The sequence below is a fragment of the Anolis carolinensis genome, chromosome 1 (genome assembly GCF_035594765.1).
Source record: "Anolis carolinensis isolate JA03-04 chromosome 1, rAnoCar3.1.pri, whole genome shotgun sequence".
Lineage (NCBI taxonomy): Eukaryota > Metazoa > Chordata > Lepidosauria > Squamata > Dactyloidae > Anolis > Anolis carolinensis.
In genome coordinates, this window is record NC_085841.1 from 174,888,842 (window position 1) to 174,915,446 (window position 26,605).

Consider the following 26,605-nt stretch of genomic DNA (forward strand, 5'->3'; position numbering starts at 1 on the left):
CTTTGCAGATCCATCCACAGAATTTTTCAGAGCTGAGTAGCTTCTGGAAGAAACCCCACCCATTTTAGGCACCAGCTACTACCTCTCATTTGCACCTTTTGCTATGAGTAGACTAGACCTGCAGAAAGAAAGGAGAGGAGGAAGGGTTGTGTGAGGGCACTGATGACCACTAGAAGAACTATAGTTATAGGTAAGCAACATGTTCCCTTTCTTCAGGGTCTGTGTCTCATACATTTGGGCTTACCATTAAAGGTAGGGCAGATCAAGCAAGAATAGACCACAGCATTTCCCTTCTAAACAAGGCATCAGCTGAGCTTGAAATCTATTCAATAGTGCCAGATGAAAGTAGACAGCTGACTCCAAGTAGATGCTCTGCCAATCTCTAACAATTTTTCCTTAGATATGTGTTGGAAATACAGGCTGCTCAGCTGGAACAGGATTTGAGGACTAATGCTTGAAGTTTATTGGCTAGTTGGTAAGTCTAATTGATCATTTTGACAACCCTTGTTGACAGTGTCTAAGCAGAAACAAAGAAACTTGCTTTCCCTTCTCCACAGTATATGAAGAATCTGGGGAGCTTCCTGACAGCAGCACTATAAATAGGCCAAGCAATACATCCAAGTAATGAAAAAGCCCTTTTCAGGTGGGATGAAGGGCCCTGGTGGAAGGCTGGTAATGCAATGTCTTGGTGAAAGTACAATGAAGACACCACCTTAAGAAAAATGCTAGGTCAAAGTGAAACATCACATTGTCCCTGTGGAACACTATAAAGGACTGGTCTAACCACAAGCTGCAGAGTTCCCCAGCCCACTTAATGAAGATGGAAGTCACTAGGAAGACTGCCTTGAGTGTAAGAATTTAGTAATCCACTGTAGCCATTGGTTTGAAGGGCTTCCAGATAAGCCTGTGTGAAGAGTGAAGTCAACTATGGCAGAACAGGGTCACTGACAAGTGGGTAGAGGTGAGATAAACCTGCGTAGAAACCTTTTGACAGTCACATATGTCAACACACTACTATGACTGCCAAGTAAGCCCTCAGAGAAGAGATAAGAGACCCATCTCTTGAGGTGTAGCAAGAACATCATTGCTGCCTTCATATTTGTTCATAGTGTCAAGAGATCTGAATCCCAGGTCAAGTAGTAAAAGCAAGTCATTTGGGAGTATAAGACTAATAAATGGAGGGCTTACATGAGACCAGTAGTAAATGTACATTTCTAGTACCTGAAGCCACCAAGTGACCAAGTAAAAAAGATTTGAAATCCAGGTGTTCCACTCCCCTGCCTTGGGTGAGTAAAATGGATAAACTCAGGAGACAAGAGTTACTCATGGTATGATATTTCCAAAAGTATCACAAGTCCTAGACCACCAATTAACAAAGACACAGAAATATCCTCCTGAATCTTGACCACCATTCTGATGATTAGAGGAAATGGTGGAAACAGGAAGACCAGAGACCTCAGCCAATGTACCCACCAGTGCACAATAACATGAAAGCATGCTAGGACAGGGATCATCTGAGTGCTTTCGCAAGTGCCTGATTAGAATCTGCTAGGAGATTGTCTTGTCCATGGGCAAGCAGAACCAATGGAAATATGAACTTGCAAATACACCAATCCTACTGGTGCATGTTGAGAGTGCTCACTGTGGAGAACTTGGTGCTGGGTTTTTTTTTTTAATGTAAAAGACTGTAGGCAAAACTGTCTGAAAGTACCACTATTACCAAGATGAAGCCTTCAAACACCCTGAAGTCTTTTGTGACTGCGATCTTCTCCAAGGTAGCATATCCACTTCCCTAACCATTTCCCCTGCACTGTGAGGATGTGCAGCAAATGCCCCATCTCAACCAGGAATCATCTAACATCGTGAGGGTTGAAGGCTGAGGGAATCAAAGGGCATGCTTTTGGCTTGGTTGACAGGCCGAAGCCATCAGCGCAGTGTGTCAACCAAATATGACAGGGAGAGATTAAGACAGGATGAAAAGAGATTTCTCGACATTCCTCTGGAGAACCAAATAAATGAGAAGGAAAAAAGCTCTACCTATATCTTTATGCAGTTTGTCTTCTACTGAGGTAATAACCAGCCAATCATCTAAATATGGGATGATCCTTAGCCCTTCGTTTTGGAAGTGAAAAGTGAACACTGTCATTACATTTGTGAAAACCTAGGAGTGATAGCCAAACTAATGGGAAGGAACTTGTACTGGTTCAGCTTGTAACCGATCATGAAATCCAATTATTTCCTGTACTGAGAGCAGATGTGAATATGGTAGACTTCTTGTAGCTCCAAAGAGGCAAAGCAGTCTCCACGTTTCAGGAGGAGAAGAATGATGGACAGCATGACCATTCACAGCCTTTTGGCCCAAATTTAACTGTTTACCCCTCTGAATTCCATGACAGACCTCAGCAAACCACATCTCTTTGGTATGGTGAAATACCAGGAGAAAGAAAAACTAAATATGAGTATATGGTGAGGAAACTATTTAATAGGATCCTTTTGAAACAGTGGCATGACCTCTTGCCAGAGGATCTGTAAATGGCAGATGTAGTGGAAGATGCTCAATGAAGACAGCAAGCACAGCCAATTGCATAGTTCAGGAGCATTTTGGGAGCAATGACAGATGACGAGGGGAGTAGTAGTTTAGTCACATTCCTATACATTTTCTAATGAATCCATTCATCAAATCCAAAACCAAACTATTATTTCTAATTATTATCCTTACCAAATGCCTAACTCGGGCATCACCAGGTATGTAAGCTAGTCGACTAATAAATAAAATCCACACAAAATAAAAAATCTACATAATTGAAAACAAAAGAAATGTCATAAAAACTGAAAGCAGTGGAAACAAGAACCATAGATGCTACAAGAATATCTGGTAAAGAAAAGCCAGAGATGACATGATATTTTTTCTTAATAAGAAAGCTCCACTGAAAAGTGATCAACTGCCATGAGATACCTTGTACTTGGATTTTTTAAAATAAAATTAATTTTTGTAAGGAAGTTTTTGTAGAAAACCAACAAAACCAAGTCACACAGAAATATTTTTTGCCGAAGTCATTTTTTTTTTTGCAAAAAACTCCTAAGTCATTGTAACATGCATCAAAAATCTCCTGCAATGGAAATAAAGTTTTTGAAAATAATCATTCCTGCATGTGGGAAGGAACTGTGGGAAGGGTCCTGCTAAGTTCAATTCAATGAAAGGAGGAAAAGGAAAAGCAAACAGAATGAGTCTCTCTGCAGCAGCTCCTTGGCCAAGGTCTCCTCCTCCTTGTGAGCCTCATTTCTCTCCTGAATAGACAGAGAATCCATCCTCTGCCGAAAAGAGGAAGTTGGTTGCACCCTTCTCTACTGTAGTAGGACAGAGGGCCCTTCTTTAACTGAGTGAAGCACGAGACGCATACTAAGCTGATTGGGTTTCTCTCCCATTGAAGGATGGAGAGATCTTCCTTGGCCAAGAAAACCCCAAGAAGCCTCCTGGGCCCTTCTCAGCCAAACAAAAAAGCCGTCTGAGCCGCACTCAGTCAAACTCACTGGACAAATATTGGAGGCTGGCTGTATCCTTTTCTTAAGTGTTGTAGAGCAGCAGCAGTGGAGGCAACAGTGGTAAGTCATCTACAAATAATCAGTCTGTGAAAGCTAAACCCACAAGTGTTGAGGTCCAACTGTACGTGGGTTGAAGCAGCCTAGAATGCCATTGAATGTTTTTTGCTACCACTGTAGACTCATTTTTAGCTTGTGAACTTTTGGCCTTTTCCTATTAGCTAATAGTTATCTATAACTCGCAATAGTTTGACACTGGATGAAACCAGTGGTGCAAAATCTATTAAAATACAAGCGACATCACCACAGTTTACAAATATCAGTTGACACACTGAGCTTGTTTTTACCTCAGTGCATGTGTATATACATACATATACTTATGAACAATTATTCTTTTTGAGATTAACATTTCAAAGTGATGAAGGGTCATATCAGGATAAAATGGCTTCTAAATGTCCAGGGGATGCATGTGCCTCCACCAGAGCTTGAAAGGTGGCACTCCCCCCATTTGCTGCATGTTCTTTTCCTGGGGAATGGGAAGCAGTACTGCTGTTTCCCCCTCCCTCTTCCATTGTTACAGGGCTGGAAGAGGCTTTTTTCAGAAGTAGACTGGCAGTCAAAGAATAATAATAACAACCTACCTCTCCCCACTGACACATCTCCAGATAGGGGGAAAACAACATAGGAAAACTGGCCACCCTTTTTTACCATCAAAATTAATTACCCACATTTTAAAAGAAATTAAATAACCTACCGTTATTACCACATATAAGCACCATGCTACAGAGGCAAGATGGAATGCTATCAGCTGTCCAGACTCATTGAACTTGCTGTGCTTGATCTTAGAGAGATGGAGCCTCCGGTTGATTTTCTAGAGAGGAAAGAAGGAAATGAGAAAAAAAATAGAGATAAGAAAAAATTACATCCCATCTACTTTCATAAAAGTATACAGTACTTTGGTCTATATGCCATCATAATAGCATTTGCATTTTTGACATCTTACTACCCGACAGCCATTATCTTGTCTGCTCTCTCTTTTCCCATTTCCTGATGTAAAGAAAGAAAGAACACAAATACACCAGAAAGGTAGTCAGTCTATGGGCACCTCTTGATAGAGAAAACTCTCTGAAAATCCCAGGTTTTGTTCCTGTACAAAACAATTTTATTCAGGTGATTTACATGATGTGTACCTCATTCTGAAGCCTTTCTCTGAAAACTTATTAACCTGACGCTTTCCAAAATGAATTGTATTTGCATGTGTCTCAAAACTTTTCTGGACTATACCAAGTAAAAACAGCTATTGTTTTCAGGACACAGATTCAACAGAGACTAAACAAGGGAAAGAGCAATGTTAGTATTAAAACAAAATGATCCTAATGCTTAATTAGTACATTATCATTAAAGCACTTTAGCACTTCGCTTATAATTCCTGTATTATAACAAAAATGGCTCAGTGGAAATGTGTGAAAATTTGTTCCAGAAATACTGCATGAGACTATATCGGCACATTATCAATGGGAAGAAGAGGTAGGTGGAAAGAAAAAAAAACATTTCAAGGAAGATGCAGGGACAAAAAAGAACTGGAAAGTCTTGCAACTTAATGAGATTTTCTTAGTCATCTGGAATCACCTTAAGCCTTCATTGAATCATAGTCTTGGTAAAGACCACAAGGGTCAACCAATCTAATCCCCTGCCATGCAAAAGCACACAATCAAAGCACTCACAACAGGTGATCATATAGCCTCCATTGTGGGAGTGGTTCCAACCACAGTTGCTCTGTTATTTCCACTGGAAACAATTGGAAAATACTAAACAATAAAGAATGCACACATCTCCCACACAGGAGTCTTCACTTATTTTCACCCATGCAACGTTGCCTTTGACACCTGCCCTGGGATGGGAAGGAAAAAGTGTTAAATATTCCTAGAGAAACTAACAGCATCAAATTATTCCTCCCAAAAGGGAGAGTATCTTTTTTAAGGAAAATTGATTATGAGAGTAAGCAGAAGAAATGAGAAACTTAAGTTATGCCACAGACAAGAGAAAACAGAAGTAAGAATTAAAGAAAAAGCAAATATTATTGAAGCAGCCACTAGCTCAGAAGTCAACGAATTCAGGCCCATGCTTTAATTAAAACCTAATGTGAAACAAAGACTGCTGGTTTCCTGCAAGTTCATTCAACTACAATATGAAACAATTCTGGCTTTATAGGGACAATGTGAAAAACCAATACCACATTCTCAATAGTCCCCTATGACAAGAAAAAAACGTAGGAGTGTAGTAACTTATTTTGAAAGCAAAACTTACATCCAAGACATATTCCTGCACCACAGCGTGCAAAATTATTGCTATGAAGATGTAGAAGAGTATTGTGACCAAATCCTTTAGCCCATAGTGATAAAGAACAAGTTCACCATCTAAAGAAAATGAATTGAAATGAAATTAATATCAACATTTAAGTTCAGAAGCCTCAGGCTGTTGATACTTAAAAGCATGTTATGACTGATGCAGAAAGCAAAAATAAAGTAAAATAAAATTGACAAGCTCACATTTTTCTTTACAAATAGTTGTGGTTTGGGGAATAAGCAAAAAAAATAAATAAATAGAAGAAGAGTATCACGCAGAAACTGATACTGCACCATTCATTCATGTGGTATTTCAACACTCTAGTTCCAAAATACAAATGTGAATACCCAAGGAAGCACATCCAAAACTGCATATGTTCCATAATTGGACAGCCCAGGTCAGAGCTAGAAGTGATACAGTTCAGGTCCAAATAGTCATACTGCCTGGAAATCAAGGGAGCAGTGGGCATAGCTATGATATACAGTTAAGAAACAGTACTGACATTACCATTGTGCTGATGAGGTCCTTATCTTATGGTATCTACAGCTATTTTTGGAAGGTTCAGCTGGTTTTACAATTTAGCAAGAATGAGAAGGAATATCAGTGTGTGGAAGTCAATGTCATGAAAGAACTTCCATAATAATCCTTAATTTCTGCTTTGTAGAAATGCATCTTACCTGTGAGACTATCCTTTCCTGTGAAAAGTGACTGGACATCCTAAATGTGGGGTAGTCCCCACTTTCATATAGGCAGGAACAACAGAACCCTTTGAGAGTGACCAGTAGGAAGAGCAATCCCATGTGACAGCTCATTGATTCGGTATAGAATAAAATTGTGAGCCTCTCTCATAGATAAGAATGAGCCTCATGATACAAATTTATTATCTCTCTCTTTATTTTTTAGAGTAGGGAGCTATCATAATACATTTCTGTAACAAAAGGGAACAAAAGACTGAAGGAATGCAGACAGAAGAAAAAACAGACAGAACCAATAGGTAAGAAATGGGCAAAAGGATAGCTACCCTCATTTCTATCCCCATGAAAATTATGTACAAAACCTGCTCAAATTCCAGGCCTGTGAAAAGGGAGGAAGACCCTTTCACAGGAAAACACTATCTCACAAATAAGACAGTCTGTTTCCTTGTGTAGGGGAGCTGAAAATCCTTAAATGTGCAAAACACCAAAGTACCTGGCTGTGTGAGAAGGCTGCAGCTCAATTAGAATTACTGATTTGTATTGTGCTGGAGAACCCACCTTCCAAAGCCCTCTTGGCTAAGGTAATCACATCACATTTGTAGTGTCTTACAAAGACAGAGGGAGATTTCCAAATCACCAAAGATCTCAACTAGTGATGACTTGGTTCCAAAAACAGCCAAAGTTGTTGCACTCAATTTTTTTTTGGTGGCAGGAGTTGCTAATTCCATGATCCACCTACTTTAAATGTGAAAACCTTCTTTTCTAGTGAACGCTGACTGTAAGAGATGACGAGGAAGTCCATCCGGTGCAGATCACTCAAGTACACTTCAAGTACACTTTAATGATATGGAGCATGTGCCAAATCCTCCCCAAGTTTTTGGAAGGCAAAAGGAATGCAGTAGGACTGCCGATATCTTTAGGGAATGGGGACTTCACTTTCAGAATGAAGATAGGATTCTACCTCAGAAGAATTAAGTTGGGCCTTACAATGCATTAGCTCCCCCCCTAGTGGCTCTCCCAGTTCAGAAACCCAGTGTGCTGAGGGGACTGCTGTTAACAGAAGAGACTTCCAAGTGAGGTACTTTAGTGATATCTTTATGACAGGCACAAACAGTGACACAGTGATTCTTCTGCGTGCCTTCGAAACAGTATGGAAATCCCAAGAAGACAATCTGTGGGTTGTTGTGAGAGCTGTAAATGTTAGCTCCTTGACAAAATGGTGTGGTTGAGATGAAATTCAAAGACCCTTCTGAGGAAAGAAGATGAATGTGATAGCAGCAGCCTATATTTTGATTGTACTGGCTCGCAATCCTCTCTCTACTCCCTCTTAGACAAACTATAGGAGCAAGGAATGGAAACTTTAGGGAAGTTCCGCTTCTTATGTTTTCACTAATGTCTGAATACTCAAAAAGTGTACCCATACATTCTGTTCTCAATGCCAAAATGGTTTCTGCAATCTTATCAGAGTATTTGCGCCTCTGCAGGACATACTTCCTAATAGCAATACATGAAGCTGAAGCCAGTTGGGTCTGGGTAGAATACTTTGTCCTGTAACAGTTGTTTGTGTCTTGATGGAAGTGGAACGCAGGCCACAAGAATCAGTTTGGTATTTTCAGTTCTTGCCTTTCTTAGAACTCTAGTTAAAAGAGCTATTCGTGGGAATATATATATAGTAGCCCTCTGACCAAATTAAGGGCAGGGTATCTAGCCCCTCCACTTCCTCTGTCCAGTATCTTGATAGACCATGAGAACTTTGTGGTTGATGGGTGTTGCAAATACGTCAATCTTCAGCTCCTGTAGCAACTCACTATTAATTAGAAAATAAGTGGTGGAGACTGGTCCAAGTGAACCAATTCATTTTGGAATTGAGAATACCTTGGTGGTATTTTGATTCAATGAATAGGAGATGGCATTTACTCGGGGGGGGGATGATATCTGGTCCTCTGTTAATCTACATTCCAACTCTTCAGCCATACCTGGCATCTCCCCACTATGACAAAAGCCCATGCTTGGCATTACAGCAAAACCTTTAGAAGCGTACTGAAACTTTTTTCTTTTGTTCTGGAGGGATGTTCCTGATAAGTTGGACGAGGTTCCCTTTCAATAGCTTGCTGGGCATGCTCAAACAGTTTTCTGGCTTGCTGGTGGTGAAGTTTGAGACAGGAAATTGGTTGAGCTAACTACCCAGTCTCCAGCCCCCCCTCCCCAATCACACCCAGTTGTGCCAGCATTTCCAGCAGCACTCATCTGCTCCCATTGTTGGTTGTATTAGAAGTAGAGGAGAAATATGCCACAGTCTCATAAAACAGCAACTACATGAGCTAGGCTATGGAATCTGTAAGGGGATTCCATAGCCCTAACATGCTTGAATTAAATAGTCCTTTTACCTCTACTGTTGTCTGTTGGTCTGCCTTTGACCCTTATGGATGGTCGTCACTCATAAATGTTACTGGCTCACTTTGTCTTGCATTGCACAATAACCGACCCTGATACTCACCAGCATTTGGGTAGGGGCTCTTATAAAGTCTTTTATTTCCCTGATGTGGCCAGGGACTCCTTCACCAGCTTATAGCACTCACTCTCCTTTTCCATGTGGCCATCCAAATAGAGGGAGAGGGAGGAGGAAGGTCAGTGAAAGAGGAAAACTAGAGTACTCAAGAAGAGAAAATAGGAATGGATTGAGTAATTCATGAATGTAAAGGGTTTTTAAGGAGGAAGATGAAAAAAAAAAGCAGAAGAGGGGGAAAGCCTACAGAAAATGGTGATGAGAACATGGAGCAATGAAAAAATGCATAGAAATGGAGAAAAGACAGGAACAACTAATGGCCTTGTGATGAGGGCTGCTTCCTAGTACCACACTCAAAAGCTTCCATATTTCTGCCTATGGAAAACTACAAGCTCAATTCCCACTTTAGATGATTCCTCCTCTCTTCGCAGGAAAATATAAATTGAGAAAATCTGAATCAGGCAATGAATAGCAAACCTTTCTCTCTTATTTTTCCAAAATGAAGTCAGCAGGCATTTCTTCACACTAGCTCATCTTTTCAGATTGAGTTCTCACCATGTGTCTTGCGTGTACCATTCCAGACTAAACACACACACACACACACACACACACACACACATATATATATATATATATACACACACACACACACACACACACACACACAGATTTTAAAAAAGAGTCAGGTGGAAGATAGCAGTTCAGTAGAGGTGTGCTCCCTGACATCCATTCTTCTCTGTGAAAGGAACTTTTTCTATAGTTCAGCAAGCCTCTACTTGCAACCTGAAGTAGTAGTATAGCCTTAGTGTGTGGCTGTTTTGCTTGGCTCAGGAAGCCATACTTAACAAGGGCTTGCACAAGTAGAAAGCTTTGAGCTCAAAGCCATCATGTAGAGGAATTCTCTTGTATAAGCAGTTGTATTATAAGTAGTCCAACCTCGTTTCCTTATATGCAACTATCACCTCAGGGTCTTCCTGTAACTGTGTCTGTTGCATAAAAATGAATGATTTGATAGAAAAGCAACTCAACTGCACAGATATATAATATGAGGTAATCCCAGACTTAGGTTGGTATGGGGGGGGGGGGGGGACAAAATGTAGGTCCTTATATACAAATGAAAACAGATGGTTTTGTTTCAAATGCTTACACAAATAAAAACAATGGTTTGTTCAAATAAACCACCTGGAACTGGCAACAAAATAAAAATATGCTTAGGCACTCTTACCTGTTGTAGGCACACTAACATTATACTGAGGTAAGATAAACAAGAAGGCAGTCTTGGCTGTGGCCTGTAAAGATAAATATTCCATGTTAGTTTGAATCCCTTAATACCAAAAAGGAAACATTTTTGCAGCCAACATTTTGCCAGTATGGTGTCAAGAAAACTAGGTGGTCATTGGATCAGAAAGGACTTAAAAGTCACGCAGCAACAATAACTCAAACTGCTAAGTCAACCATTTGAACATCCTTGATATGAAACCCTGAAAATCTTTAAAAAAGAGAGCACCACCAAAAATGTGTCCCCAAAATCAGGAAGTTTGTTATTTTTCTTTTTAACTATTTCAGAAATATAATCACCATAAATTCAAACAATTACATTTTTTTAGTTTATAGATTTCATTTCATTTCAACCTTTAGAAGAAAAAAATCTCTTAAAGGACAAATAGTTGTTTTTCCTTTGCTTTCAGGTGATTTCAGTTTAACTGGAAATGCTAGGGATTGAAGTACTGAACCATTTCCTCAACGTTAATTCATACAAATGTGCATCATGGCTTCTAGGGAAAAGATGAAGAGTTTATGCTTTCATCCCCGCAGGAGGAAAGAAGCAACAGCCGAGACTTCACTAGCTGGAGACAAGCTCTGGTCAGCAATTTAATTTCATAAAGGAAAGATCTAAGGTAATATCTAAGAGGGCTTTCTTTAACCCAGCATTTGTTGTGGAAACCAAAAAGATAGTTTAATGCAATCTGTTGCTCCCCCTACTGTTATTTAGTATGGTAAGTTATTTCTTCTAAATATACCAACAAAATGGATAAATTATAGAAAGAATGGTATTTTTGGTTTAAAATTTGATGTTTTTATTTTGTCTAATGTTAAACAGGATGGAGAAGGCTTAATTAAGATTTAGTTCTAATAGATGTGAAAAGATTGGGATATACTTTTATTTTTCAATTATTTTTATTACTCTTTTTTCTTTTTCAATATTTTTACTTTCTATGTTTTATATAGTATTTAGATCTTTATCTACTTTTAGTTGTACTGCATTTTCATAAAAATATTAAAAATACTACTACACATCATTCATGCAGATCTTAATGCAGTGAACACTAATAAATCCAGCTTATCCCTGCACAATATAGACTGGCATCTCTGAAATACACTGAAGTATTTCATGGGCATGAAAAGAGACAAATGCAATTTTCTATATTTAGGCCACAAAAACCAATGGTATACTGACAAGATGGAGAATAGTAGCAGTACATGTCAAAAAGATCTTGGGATTACCATTGATCATAAGTTCATTTTGAGTCAGCAGCATGATACTGCAGCAGGTAGATGAATGCTATTTTAGCCTGCATTAAGAGAAGCATGGTTTTATGTGAGGGGAGGTAAGAGTCTCACTACATTCTCCACTGATCAGACCTCATCCAGGGCGCTATGTTCCATTCTGGGCATTTCAGATCTTGGAAGAATCCATTTGATAAATTTCTATCTTGCCTTTTATGCAATGACTGCAAAACAATATACATTGACATCTTCATTCTCAAATCCTTACATGAGCCCTAAGAAGCATTGTATTGTACAAGCACCTCCTGTTAGATTGAAAGGTTTTCCAAGAAGTCTTAACTGATCAAACTGTTACCCTCTTCTAGTTTTGCAACATCTCTTCTCACTTATAATGTACCAAAGTAATTTCCAGAATAAAGCACAGTGTGATAATATGTTCAATTCCTTGTCATTTTTGCTCACTCACACCAAGTATGGCTACGTCTATATGTTCCATTTCATATTTCATGAGTTTCACATTTCTCTGATTTATGCTTTCCACATTCCATGTTCCAGTTGCATTCACTGTGCAGTGTTAGACTTTTTTTCACCGCTGAGCACATCAGCAGCTGAACGTCTTTCGCTTAAAGCCAAGTGTATCATTAATCACAGCAGTGATCATATTTGTCTTCTGCTCTTCCCCAGCAACAAGTTATGTGCCTTTCGATGCAGGAGTCTCAATCTCTAGCACTATCCCTTGTTCCATTCTGGAATGTCTCATTTTGGAGTTTTCAAGGTAACATGCATTTAGGAATACCTTATAGCTGACTGCTTTTAGAGTTATTTTATTTTATTATTTACTGTTGTGTTTTTTATGGCATTGGATGTTTGCCTTTTATGCTGTGAGCTGCCCTGAGTACCCATGGGAAGATAGGGCGGGATAGAAATAAAGTTTTACTTACTTGTGTAAAGTGCTACTGACATCATGACTGAGAGATCATCTGTCCATTTCACAGAATCACATAGTTGGAAAAGATCACATGGCCATCAAGTCCAACCCCGTGCCATGCAGGAAAAGCAGAATGTGAGTACCCCCAACAGATAGCCATTCATCTGTTGGGGGTACTTTGTGGACATACAGATGGCCATCCATCTCTATGTCTATGATACATACCAACATACAGTTGCTACAGTCCAGTAGCTGCATGGTACTTTGGCTTGGAGGAGCCTACCAACAGCAATCCTCCTGCCAACATTCCTATTACTTGATTGGAGCATGCAAACCCAACACTACAGGAAAGTGGTGCCAAGGTGAGAAGTTTTGGCATGGTTATTGCAAACCAGGAAGCTGGCATTTAAAACAACCTGATCCCGTGCTATTTAAGATTGAAGAAGGTTGAATCTAGTGCCTCCTGCTCTCTCCCCAGAGACCTTCTTGAACTGTGAGTCTCTGAATTGGACATAGGATTCCACATCTGGTCTGACTGGATAAGAATAGAGTAGTAGTATTACTTCCCATGATCTAGAACACTATACTCCTACTGTTGCAACCCAGAATTGCATTGGCTTTTTTCCTGCTGCTTCACACTCATGTTTAACTTATAGTCTACCAAAAGCACAAAATCACATGTACTGCTTTCAAGCCAGAGGACATACCTTTATGCCCAGATCCACCCTTCAAACGTTCGTAAGCATCTCCGTCCTTTCTGGATTAAGCTTCAGTTTGTCCCCCTGATCCAATTCCAAACGGATGCTCTAGTCTAGACAATCCCACCCAGTGGCTCCGTGTGTAAACTGCAGAACTGAAGCAAGCAGGAAAGGACTCCAGAAATCAACAGCCAAGTGAATAGGAATCTTTCTGCACTACATCTAGGTTTGCTCCACTACCACAATACAGTATGTCTAGGTCCCATCCCTATAAGGCAGCAGCCCAAAAGGATATTATGGCATATATTTGTGCAACTATCTGTAATGTTGGACCAAATAACACCCTAAAGTTGTGGGCATGGTCCAAAGCCTTAGGATATTGTCCAAAGTTTATAATTTTCTTAGATCCATCAGGCTAATGGGGAAGAGCTATTTCATGCAGAATAGGACATACCATAAAACTTTCAACTCTCAATTGGATTTTCATGAAAATCCACTTTTTGTTAAGTAAATATGTTTTAATAGCTGTTTAAATTAATCTTATGAATATGGGTTTGTTCCTACAATAAACCTTTTGACTGATATTTATTTTCTCATGGAAGAAAATCTGTCATCAAAGTCTAGCTCCTTTCTCATGCTCTAAATAAAAAAATGACCAAATAGCACAATCTTTATACCAAATAACAAAAAATGTATGGAGGAACGCCAAAAGTATTTCACTTCAATGTAACCCTCTTCACTGGTCAACCATATTAAACTGAGATCATCTCAAAGTTAAAACTATCATTTCTCACTTTATACAAACAGAGGTCAGCTCCAAATAATTTCTATCACATTGTTTGTCCCTGAATATTTCACCTAAAGGTTAAGTTAAATTTCCCTTCCAGGTTAATGAGATTCACAGCATTCACAGATTACCAAGTTTTGAAATATTTCATTTCTAAAAATGTACAGTAGCTACAAAACTTGGAGCCAATATTTGCATGTGGTTTTGAAATTCAAATCCCTGCCAGCTGGATTTTTGACTAATTAAATCAGCTCCTTTCAACCTCTCTCCCTCAGACCATTAAAGTTTCTGTGTACATGTTCATCCAAATGAATGGAAAGCAGGAAGGCTAGAAATGTGCTAGGCAAAGCAGTTAAAATTTCCTTTTCTTTAATTTGCTAGTTCAAAACTCTCAGCGTTGCTCTCCTCCCCACACCAGTTTGCTTTGAAACGTGGCACTGAGCTGGAAAAGAGAAGGTGCCTTTTTAATGCTGAATGCCTCAATCAGTCAACAGAGTTAGACATGGGTGTACACACACATACACACACACCATTGCTATTGGCAGGGCTACCCTAGAATTCATGTCAGGAATATACGATGGATCAAGTTCGCAAGAAATGTTACTCTGCCTAGAAAGGCAGAAGGGAATAAAGAGGAGACAGGAGAGGGGGGAGGGCGCTAGAAAGATGGAAGGAAGAGCTCAGCATTCCTGGCATTTCTATGCAAAGTGCCAGGACTGCTGAGGCAAAAAGCATACAGTTACACAGAAAAAGAACTTGAACGGAACCACAAGGGGGAGGGAAAGTCTCCATTCACAACTACACAAAATATTACTATATGGCTGCAGTTTGGGACTGTATAAAGATCAGAAAGGAAGCCTTCTGCTGCATGCCACAAAAAGGCAAGTCTGCACAGTATCTTATAGAGAACATTCTCATATCAAGTTAGTAGTAAAATGTTCAAAAACGTCCACCAGGAAGGAGATGAGACACCAGAGGAAAAGAAACCCAAAGGAAATGTGACGTTGGATCCCAGGCATCTGTTATAGAGAAATGTGGTTGAAGAAACTGAGAAAAGGGTAAAATAACAGAGTAAAGCAAGAAAGCCAGAATTCTACCAAGTACCAAAGCCTCACAACAAAGATAACAATATAAAGGGAAAAGGGAGGAAAGTATTTTATTACTGTATAGTTTGATGCTGTTTTAACTAGGTTTCAGGTCTACTATATTTGGTTTCAGATCTATAATGCTGAGCTTTAAGATTTATTGTTTGGTTTGTTTGGGTTTTTTTGTTATTTTATGGTTATGGTATACTTTAATTAAACTCCTGTTATACTAGAAAGTGCATTGAGATGTTTTTATTCAAAAAGAAAGTAATTTTTTTTTAAAGCCTGCTTAGGAACCCTTCCGATTGTAAGTGATCACTGCTACATAAGGAACCTATGCATGCAACCTTACATGGAAGGTATGCTTTATTTCACCATTCAGAGAAGCCCCTAAAAAGCTTCTGGGGCGTCGTTTTAAAAGCAATGACACATACAGAGGTTGTTAATCAGCATACACCCCTTAAATCAATGGGAGTTACCTGTTTGTTAACTTACCATTCAACAATTGATTGAATGGATCTACTCTAGTTGTAAGTAATCAACAGGATGCCAGTCATAGATGACAAAACTTCATGACCCAGTGACTGAAGACAGCTGCATCAGTGTGGCAACTTCAATAGGGCTACTCTGTTTTATGACAAAATAAGAAATGCAGCAAACATGGAAGACCACACAAACAAAATAATTTATAAAGCCAACAGAGCCTCTTGTTTAAGTATGGACAATATCCTTACAATGATACAGAATATAGATTAATAAACCCCAGAAGTTCATACATGAACCAGGAGAATATTGAAAAGGAATTCAGAATTAACATTCCATAGAAACACCAAACAGTGGACATAGATGAAAACTAATGTCTCCATGGAAAGCTTTTACACTTTAAAACAAAGCAAAAGAACAACAGCTCTTTGCTCCCAGTTTAAAATATTCTGTTTCTACTTTGGTCCTTGAGTATCTTGGAAAAGACTTCAGAATCAAGTGAAAAGGAAAACAGATAGTAATAGTATTAATAGAAGAGGAAACTTTGTCTAACTGCAGAGCACTGTTAGGACAGAACAGAATAGCACAATTGTACAAAGGTGAACATGGGATGCATCCTAAAATGGGCAGCTTCTGTGGCTGTGAAGTAAACATGGAAGGAAGGGCAATTCATGGAATTCCATCCTCCTCACCTCTTTTTTTTTCCTTTGGAAAATGTGGCACTTACGACTTGTACCTGCTGTGCCACAGAGAAGGAACAGCACAGCAAGCGAAGGTAACATCTTTTCCCTGCAAAAATCTTTTTGCACAAGAAAGTAGCAAAGGGATGAGCTGGCAGATCAAGAAAACAACCAGTTGGGAGTAGTAACGGGCAGATGCTGCTTTCATTTATTTTAAGGCCCTGGCCTGTTGAACCCCGTTTTAACAGGTGCACCTTCCTAAAACACAGAAGCCACTGCTGCTTCACTTCACAGCCATCTGTATTACTTTATTCATGTGGACAGCAGCAAGGAGCAGTGCCTATAAGACTCTCCACTTACTTACTCTCTCCCTCAGCAGCATTTTAGGAAGAATTAGGTCCAGGTTTATGAGTTTCACAACCAACAGAGGAAATAAAATCAACAAGAGTGAGTAGAAGCAATTCCTTTAGCTTGGCCACTTGCTTTGCCTCTGCAAGTGACCAGGCAACAAACCATCAGCAGCCAGGCATTCGTTCCCCCTTTCTCTGGGCAGCACAATAGAACAATCAGTACCAGCAGATCTATACTACACAGATCAACCAAAAGCCTTGGAATTTGACGAAGGGTGGGGAATAGCTGTATTGATCAAAGTTTTTATATATCTACATGAAGTTATTATTGTATCATTGTTTTTCTCTTGAAATTCCACTCATAGCCCCAACCTTTTATATACATAGAAGTATGGATTTTGTTGTTGTGGGGTTTTTTTCCTGTTACTGAAGTTCTGATACAGCCAAAGATACATTTTACATGGCCCCTGTGACATATTTTAGGGTGTTCCACTGATGACATTTCAAATGGAATGTGAGCATCACTACTTACCTGCATTTCCTCATTACATTTCAAATTACATGTTGATCTTCCTCACCACCCTTTGCAGAGATAGGGTATTAATGTGGTACAGTATTACTTTAGAATTATTGTTTTTCAAAAAACTAAATAAATAAAAGATTAGAAATAATGTGTGGTGTAAATATCTGCACAATCCTGTCACCAGACCGAACTCTTCTTTTCAGGGTCACAATGCCACTTTATGTGCAAGACTAGGGGTGCAGAATATTGGGAAGAGAAAGTAGTATATGGGGGAAGGTGCTGAATTTCCAGCGGGAATGGCAAAGTTGTCAGGAAATCAATCATAGCTTAGCCATACCTCAAAGAGAAAAATGGTCATGTTTAGCTCAGGAATAGCAATAAACCCTAGCAGCAACAAGCAAGGGTCAAAGCCCTGGGATAGTTAAGGCATTGCTGCTTGCGGTAGCACAAATAAGTATTACAAGGAATTACAATGAATGAAATCCCACACCTGAACACCCCACTACCTGACAGAACCACTGGGAAGTCTAGGGAAGGTCTTAAAGCACATGTATCAAAACCAAGGCCTGTAGGCCAAATCTGGCCCTCCATGTCATCTTAGTTGGTCCTCCAGATGCTGGGCAACAACTCAGTAAGGCCTTTAACAAAGTCCCCCATGATATTCTTGCAACAACAAAACAAAACAAAAAAAACCAAATGCAGGCTAGTAGCCAATGCTACTATTAGGTGTATCTGTAATTGATTAAACAACCAAATCCAAAGAGTGCTTACCAATGGTTCCTCTGCATCCTGAAAAGAAGTGAGTAATGGTGTACAGCAGGGTTCTGTCCTAGACCCAGTATTGTTCAACGTCTTTATTAATGACTTAGATCAGTGGTTCTCAATCTGTGGGCCCCCATGTGTTTTGGACTACAACTCCCAGAAATCCCAGCCAGTTTATCAGCTATTAGGATTCTGGGGAGTTGAAGGCCAAAACTTCTGGGGACCCACAGGTTGAGAACCATTGACTTAGATGAAGGTTTAGAGGGAATGCTTATCAAGTTTACAGATGGCACCAAATTAAAAGGGACAGCTAATACCCTAGAAGACAAGATCAGAATTCAAAATTATCTCAATAGATTAGAGAGATGGGTCCAAACTAAAAAAATGAATTTCAACAAGGAGAAATGTAGGCTACTACACTTAGGCAGAAAAAAATGAAATGCACAGATACAGGATGGGTGACACTTGGCTCAACAAATGTGAAAAAAAATCTTGGAGCCTTAGCAGCTAACAAGTTGAACATCAGCCAACAATGTGATGCAGCAGCTAAAAAAACCAATGGGATTTTGGGCTACCTCAAAAGGAATTTAGTGTTTATATGGAGGGAAATCATGGTGCCTCTCTAGTATGCTTTGGTCAGACCTCATCTAGAATACTGTCCAATTTTGGGCATCACAATTTATCATGACAAGCTGGAACGTGTCCTGAGAAGGGTGACTAAAATGATCAAAGGGTTGGAGACCATGAATCCCTATGAAGAGCGACTTAAAGAGCTGGGGATGTTTAGCCTGCAGAAGGGAAGGTTGAAAGGAGACATGATAGCCATGTTTAAATATGTGAACAGCTGTCATAAAGAAGAGGGAGTAGGATTGTTTTCAGTTGCCCTGAAAACTAGAACTTGAAACAATGGGTTCAAATGACAGGAAAGGCGATTCCAGCTGAACATTAGAAAGAACTTCTTCACTGTGGGCTCTCTGCCTTCAAGTCTGATGGAAGCTCCATCCTTGGAAGCTTTTAAACAGAGGTTGGATAGCAATCTGTCGGGGGTGCTTTAATTATGCTTCTCCTGCCTGGCAGGGAGTTGAACTGGATGCCCATGTAGTCCATGCTGGTGATTTTCTACTGCTGTGCTAAGATAGCCTGATCATAGGAATTGGCTGATTTTAAAAGGCATTTATATATATACTGACACGAGAAAAAAATATTTTGTTTGTTTTGTTGTAAGCCACCCCGAGTCCCTTCGGGGAGAGGGGGCAGGATATAAATAAAGCTCATTATTATTATATAGTGTCTTAACCTACTGCATCTGTGCATGACTTGGTAGCTGCACAGTGGCAGACAGAAATGCACTCCAAAGGGTCACCACTTCTGCACAGAGAATCATTGGCTGCCCTCTTCTCTCTTTGGAAGAACTTTATAATTCCTGCTGCCTTCAGAAAGCCCAGAGCATTCTTGGGGATCCATCTCACCCGGCATTTTATTTGTAATTATTGCCATCTGGCAGACGATACAGGGTGACAAGGACAGACTAAAGCTTTAATCCTAGTGCTTTGGTTATGTTGAACTCTATAGTGGCATTGGGGGCTGTGTGGTGGAGTGGGGGTGTGGAGGGATGGGTGTGTTGTTATGTAGTATCTGCAGGGGAAGGCATACAATTTCATCGTGAAATAGCACAATGACAAATAAAGCTATTCTATGTGTTGTCTAAGGCTTCAATGGTTAGAATCACTGGGTTGCTGTGAGTTTTTCGGACTGTATGGCCATGTTTCAGAAGTATTCTCTCCTAACAAAGGATTCCCCCAGGCAGGAATCAGCCAGGCCTTGAAGCTGCAAGGCTTTTCAACGTTTATCAAAGTGATTAATTGCAGCATTCACACATTGCCTTCAACAGACAGGAGTTCTTTCTCCCACCCTGGACCTTCCACGGATATATAAACCTCCCTTGCATAGTTCCCAATATACGGTACCTCACAACCTCTGAGGATGCCTGCAATAGCTGTGGGCGAAACGTCAAGATAGAATGCTTCTGGAACATGGCCATGTAGCCTGGAAAACTCACAGCAACCCAACCTTATAATTCCTGCTGCCTTAAGAAAGGTCTGAGCATTCTTGGGAATACACCTCATTCGGCATATCTTTTAAAAAAATTATTGCCATCTGGCAGACGGTACAGGGTGACAAAGACAAGGACAAACAGACTGAAGTTTTTATCCTAGAGCGGTGATTATGTTGGACTCTGTGGTTTCGCAATGACATGGGATTGGGGGCTCTGTGGTGGGGGTGTGGAAGGATGGGGGTTTTGTTTTGTAGTATGTGCAGGGGAAGGCATGTAATTACAGTAGAGCCTCACTTATCCAACACTAGCTTATCCAATGTTCTGGATTATCCAACGCATTTTTGTAGACAATGTTTTCAATACATCATGATATTTTGGTACTAAATTGGTAAACACAGTAATTACTACATAGCATTACCATGTATTGGCCTACTTTTTCTGTCAAATTTGTTGTATAACATGATGTTTTGGTACTTAATTTGTAAAATCATCACCTAATTTGATGTTTAATAGGCTTTTCCTTGATCCCTCCTTATTATCCAACATATTCGCTTATCCAACGTTCTGCTGGCCCGTTTATGTTGGATAAGTGAGACTCTACTGTACATGACAAATAAAGCTATTCTATTCCAACTCTACGATTCTATTCCCGTTTTCCTCATCACCAGACATCATGACTGGTGCTGATGAGAGTTGTGCGACAGCAGGCATGGGCCAACTTGGGCCCTCCAGGTGTTTTGGGCTTCAACTTCCACCATTCCGAACAGCCTGAGGCCCTTTCCTTTTCCTCCTCAGCCGCTTAAGATGAGGGGGAAAAGGAAAGGGCCTCAGGTTGTTCGGAATGGTGGAAGCTGAAGCCCAAAACACCTGGAGGGCCCAAGTTGGCCCATGCCTGCGCGACGGCCACATCTGGAAGGCTGTGGCCCTCAGTGGGAGGCCTTGGCCTTGTCTGAGGGGCCCACAGCACTTCGGCCCTCAGTCCTGTGACCCCAAAGGCGGGAGGAGAGACGAGGAGTCAAGGGGAGGGGGGAGCTGCTCACCTCGAACATGAGCGAGACCAGGACGCAGAGCACCAGGCAGAAGCCGATGTCGGCGTGGTTGTGGATGAGGAACTCCTGGCTGAAGAGAGGGTGGCTCTTGGCCCGCCTCCGGAACGCCATGGCCGGCCGGCAGACAGCGGCTAGGCGCCGCCAACTTCTCCCCAGATGCCCCTGGGGCAACTTTTCCAGCGGCTTAGACCGCGCCTCAAGCCTGGGCCACTCTGCGCAGGCGCGGCGGCGGGCGCCTGATTGGCTGACCGTGTGGCCTAAAGCCCCGCCTACTGGCGCTTAACCCCTCGCCTGCCAGACCGGGCCCAGGAGACAGCCCGGCAGTGCCGCGTGGCAGGAGCAGCCCTCCCTTCTTCTCCCCCTCCCTCCCTCCCGGTACCAAGTCTTGAGCCTGGAGCCCTTTCTCTGCTAAGAGGAGGCCCTTCCACACAGCCCTATATCCCAGAATATGAAGGCAGAAAGCCCCACAATATCTGCTTTGAACTGGGATGTATAGCAATGTGGACACAGACGGCCCAGTTCAAAGCAGACATTGTATTTTCTGCCTTGATATTCTGGGTTATAGGGCTATGTGGAAGGACCCTAAAGCGCTGCCTTCGAACCCAGCTCTTTTGCAGCCTGTGTCTAAGGAGTGGGTGGGTGTAGAGTCCTTGGGCCCTTCCACACAGCCATATATAACCCAGACTATCAAAGCAGATAATCCACAATATCTGCTTTGAACTGAGGTGTCAGAGGCCCCTCCTACACAGCTGATTAAAATCCCACATCTGCTTTGCCCTGAGATATATGGCAGTGTGGACTCAGATAACTCAGTTCAAAGCAGGTATTGTGGATTTTCAGCCTTGATATTCTGGGTTATATGACTGTACGGAAGGGCCCTCTTCATCATAGAATAACACTATGTAACAAAATCTGGGGCCGAAAAATCTGTTCCTGGTTTGAAAATTTTATTTCTGCCTCAATTGTGCAGTGCTGACTTTGAAAGTAGTTGTTATACTCCAGAAACATCGTTTTTTTGTGGCTGTCCCAAACCTTGGGCCCTCCCACACAGCTATGTTTATGTGGTATTATTTTTTAATTGCTGTTTGGTTTTAACTTGTATGTTTCTTGTTGTATTGGAAAGTCCCTCAAGGAGACAGGGCTGTATATAAATAAAGTTTATTATTACTATTATATATTATTATGTAACACAGATCAAAGCAGATAGTCAACAATACCTGCTTTCAACTGGATTATCTGTCCACACTGCCATATATTCCCATTCAATGTGTATTTTATACACTGTGTGGAAGGGGCCTAAATTAAATCGGTTGAGGCTCTGTGAGATATTCATTGAAAAACTAAAGCAAAATTTGCTGCAGGTAAAGGTTTCCCTCTGACATTAAGTCTAGTTGTGTCTCACTCTGAGGGTTGGTGCTCATCTCCATTTTTAAGCCAAAGAGCCATTATTGTCTGTAGGTCCAAGGTCATGTGGCCAGCATGACTGCATGGAGCGGCATTACCATCCTGCTGGAGCAGTACCTATTGATCTACTCACGTTTGCATGTTTTTGAACTGCTAGGTTGGCAGAAGCTGGAGCTAACAGCAGGAGCTCACTCTGCTCCCCAGATTCAAACCGCCGACCTTTCGATCAGCAAATTCAGCAGCCTAGCAGTTTAATCCACTGTGCCACCGGGGGCTTCCAGTGCAGAATGTCCCACAAAAACAAGGTTTTTGCAGTTTAATCAGTGTTTTCCATGTTTTTATGATAGAACCAATTAGGAAAGGACATTTATGACCCAGGAACAAAAATCATGTTACGTAGTATAATATAGTTGAACGAGGCCATGTGGCTATGTAGTTCAAGCACAAACAAAGCACCCCCAACATATGGCCATCCAGCCTTTGTTTAAAGGCTTCCAAGGAAGGAGCTTTCACCACACTCCAAAGCAGGGAGTTCCTCTGGTGAACAGCTCTCCCAAGACCCACCCACACAGCCATATAACCCAGAATATCAAGACAGATAATCCACAATATCAGCTTTGAACTGGAATATATGAGTCTACATTACCAGATAATCTAGTTCAATGTGGATTTTATACAGCTGTGTGGAACGGGACTGAGTTCTAGTCTCCAGGGCAGCAGAAAACAGCATGCTCCTCTTCCTTATGACATCCATATTTAAACATGCCGACCATGTCTACTCTTAACCTTCTGTAGGCTAAACATGCCCAGTTTGAGGTAAGTTTGGGGCATAGCATATCTAAAAGTAAGTCCCATTCAGTTTAATGGTGTCTACTCCCACGTGCATAGGAATGAGCCTTTACATGAGTCTGTGCAGTTATATGACTAATATTATGTACAGATCAAAACAATCAAAATGCACGAAATCACTCTGATATAGGGTTTGGAAAATGGCATTTTATAGCAAAAGAGTGCACATCCTCAGCACATGTTTTTCAGTTCTTGCAAAATTTGGTACCTTTTGGAAACAAGCTCCACAATTTGTGTCTGGTGCATTCTGGGGTTGCACTAATCCTCATGAATTGGTGGGATTTTTACATGAAATACATCCAAATCTTATCTCCTTCCTGTAGCCACAGGGTCAGTCGCAGCTACCACACCAGCAAGTTTTAAGTGATCCGAATTAGGAATGACAACTGAATTCAACCTGACAGGTATCATTTTTTTCACCTTTCCAAAACAGAGGATGTTTCAGCATTAACTAATCTGACCAAGGCATCTTTACAAACCAGTATTCCCTGGGAAAAAGTTGAATATGGTGAGAACTTACCAAAAAGCCTGAAATGAAGAAATTAATGCATTTAGGAAATGCCATTCCTAGAACTTCCCATATTTTTTGTCCTCATCTTTAAGAGCAACATGCTATGAAGGCTCCTGTTAAGCTTAACAGTACCTGCTCTACTTTCATTCCATTTTTGTCCCATATTCTTATGAAACAGCCAAGTTATCTCATCTTTCTTCTGTCCTTACTAAGTCAAATAGCTATCTGATCCTTATTACTTTCTTATTGTTTATTTGTTGTTGTTTATTCGTCCGGTTGCTTCCGACTCTTCATGACCTCATGGACCAGCCCACGCCAGAGCTCCCTGTCTGCTGTGGCCACCCCCATCTCCTTCAAGGACAAGCCAGTCACTTCAAGGATACCGTCCATCCATCTTGCTCTTGGTCGGCCCCTCTTCCTTTTTCTTTCCATTTTCCCCAGCATCATGATTTTCTCCAAGCTTTCCTGTCTTCTCATGATGTGGCCAAAGTACTTCATCTTTGCCTCTAATATCCCTCCCTCCACTGAGCAGTTGGGCATTATTTCCTGGAGTATGGACACAGTATTGTTTATAGTTAGTTACAAATAATTCAATACTTATAACCTACTAGCTGTGCCTGGCCACGCGTTGCTGTGGCTAAGTATGGTGGTATGGGAAATAAAGTATTGAGGAATTGGTGGTAGTTAAGGTAAAGGGTAAAGGTTTTCCCCTGACATTAAGTCCAGTCGTGTCTGACTCTGGGGGTTGCTGCTCATCTCCATTTCTAAGCTGAAGAGCTGGCATTGTCCATAGACTCCTCCAAGGTCATGTGGCATGACTGCATGGAGCGCCGTTACCTTCCCACCGGAGCAGTACCTATTCATCTACTCTCATTTGCATGTTTTCAAACTTTAGGGTTGGCAGAAGCTGAGGCAAAGAATGGGGGCTCTCTCCGCTCCCCCAATTCAAACCTACAGCCTTTCGGTCCAGAAGTTCAGCAGCTCAGCGCTTTAACACGCTGCGCCATCAGGAGATATTATTTTCTAAAGATTGTGAATATACAATATTTCTGATTGGTTTTTTTGTCTGTTGGAGGCAAGTATGAATGCTGCAATTAGGCAAAATGATTAGCATGTAATGGCCTTGCAGCTTTAAAGCCTGGCTGCTTCCTCCCTGAGTGAATTTTTTTGTTGGGAGGTGTTAGCTGGCCCTGATTGTTTCCTGTCTGGAATTCCCTTGTTTTCAGAGTGGTGTTCTTTGCGGTATTTTATATGCTTCGATTGTCTGTGGCCCTCAGAAAACAGAGGATTTGCCAGACTTTGGTGATGGGAATACTTTGTTGGGAGGTGTTAGCTGGCCCTGATTGTTTCCTGTGTGGAATTTCCCTGTTTTCAGAGTGTTGTTCTTTATTTAGTGTTCTGATTTTAGAGATTGTATTGTTGTGTTTTATTATACCACAGTAATTTTTACATATTCTGATTTTAGTGTTTTTGAATACTTGGAGTCAGATTGTATTCATTTTCATGGTTGACAGCAACACAATAATAATAATAATAATAATAATAATAATAATAATAATAATAATAATAATAATAGTAATAATAATGACTTTGGTAATACACACTGCTTCACTCTGTTCTCAGCTTCCTTTCTGGAAGAATCCTTTTTTGGGAGGTGTTAGCTGGCCCTGATTGTTTCCTTCGTGGAATTCCCAATTTCCCTGGTTTCAGAGTGTTGCTTCACTTCACTTTATTTCTTAATTAGTCGCTCTCCACCAGAGTGCTCCGAGCTCTTTATTTACTGTCCTGGTTTTAGAGATTATATTGTTGTGTATTATTCTACCACAGTAATTATTTCATATTACAGTAGAATCTCACTTATCCAACATTTGCTTATCCAATGTTCTGGATTATCCAATGCAGTCTGCCTTTTAGTAGTCAGTGTTTTTGTAGTCAGTGTTTTAAATTCATTGTGATATTCTGGTGGTAAGTTTGTAAATACAGTAATTACTACATGGCATTACTGCGCATGGAACTACTTTTTCTGTCAAATTTGTTGTATAACATGATGTTTTGGTCCTTAATTTGTATAATGATTACCTAATTTGATGTTTAATCGGCTTTTCCTGAATCCCTTCTTATTATCCAACATATTCACTTATCCAATGTTCTGCCGGCCTGTTTATGTTGGATAAGTGAGACTGTACTGTATATTTATAATCTTATATTATCTGCTAAGAACTGGATTATATGAGGCCCCTTCTACATAGCTGTATAAAATGTACACTGAAGTGGATTATATGGCAGTGTGGAGTCAAGATAATCCAGTTCAAAGCAGATAATATAAGATTCTAAATGGGCTATATAGCTGTGTGGAAGGTCCTTGAGTCTACACTGCCATATAATCCAGTTCAAATCTGATAATCTGTATTTTATAGGGAGTGGGGAAGAGGCCTAAGTGAGGCCCAAGTGTGCCTGTCCCCTGGTCTGAGTGGGTTGCTAGGAGACCAAGTGGGCGAAGCTTAGCCTCTAACTGGCAGCAATTGGATAAAAACAATTATTCCTCTCCCTGTAATTAGGACTTTATTTTTATTTTTTGTTGTATCAACCTAGAGGCGTGGATGAGGGGTTGTGCTGTCAATTTTCGAGGTTGTGGGGTGTTTAGTTTTGTTGTTTTGTCGGTTGCCAGGATTCCATCTCTCTTTTATATGTATAAATGGGTTTTTCCACTGAAAGATGTGTGACTTTGTAACTTAATAAAAAGAGCTCAAACTCTTTACTCCCTTTCACTGCATGAAAAATACAGTTACTATTTAATTTGGTATTTTATAATGTTCTGGTTGTTACACTAACTAAAAACTGTTAC

The 26,605-nt window shown here is 40.6% G+C and overlaps 1 protein-coding gene and 1 long non-coding RNA gene across 3 annotated transcripts in view; one reads left to right on the plus strand and one right to left on the minus strand.

The window, feature by feature from the left end:
- tram2 (translocation associated membrane protein 2) overlaps positions 1-21,219 on the minus strand; it is a 40,083-nt gene extending 18,864 nt beyond the window's left edge. Inside the window, exons 1-5 of one of the 2 annotated variants that reach the window (XM_008114450.2) lie at positions 20,988-21,121; positions 15,589-15,720; positions 10,313-10,376; positions 5,848-5,957; positions 4,295-4,411 (exon numbers count right to left, since the gene is read on the minus strand). In XM_008114450.2, coding sequence (XP_008112657.1) covers positions 4,295-4,411; positions 5,848-5,957; positions 10,313-10,376; positions 15,589-15,591 — 294 coding nt within the window. In that variant the 5' untranslated portion in view covers positions 15,592-15,720; positions 20,988-21,121. Of the gene's footprint in view, positions 1-4,294; positions 4,412-5,847; positions 5,958-10,312; positions 10,377-15,588; positions 15,721-20,987 lie in introns of both variants that reach the window. The other variant, XM_003215200.4, reaches the window with a different exon arrangement.
- On the plus strand, positions 5,955-12,036 carry LOC134293056 (uncharacterized). The gene is made up of 2 exons (XR_010000112.1): positions 5,955-6,880; positions 10,776-12,036. It is a non-coding gene; the product is annotated as an uncharacterized LOC134293056 (long non-coding RNA).
- Positions 21,220-26,605: the final 5,386 nt, after the last annotated feature.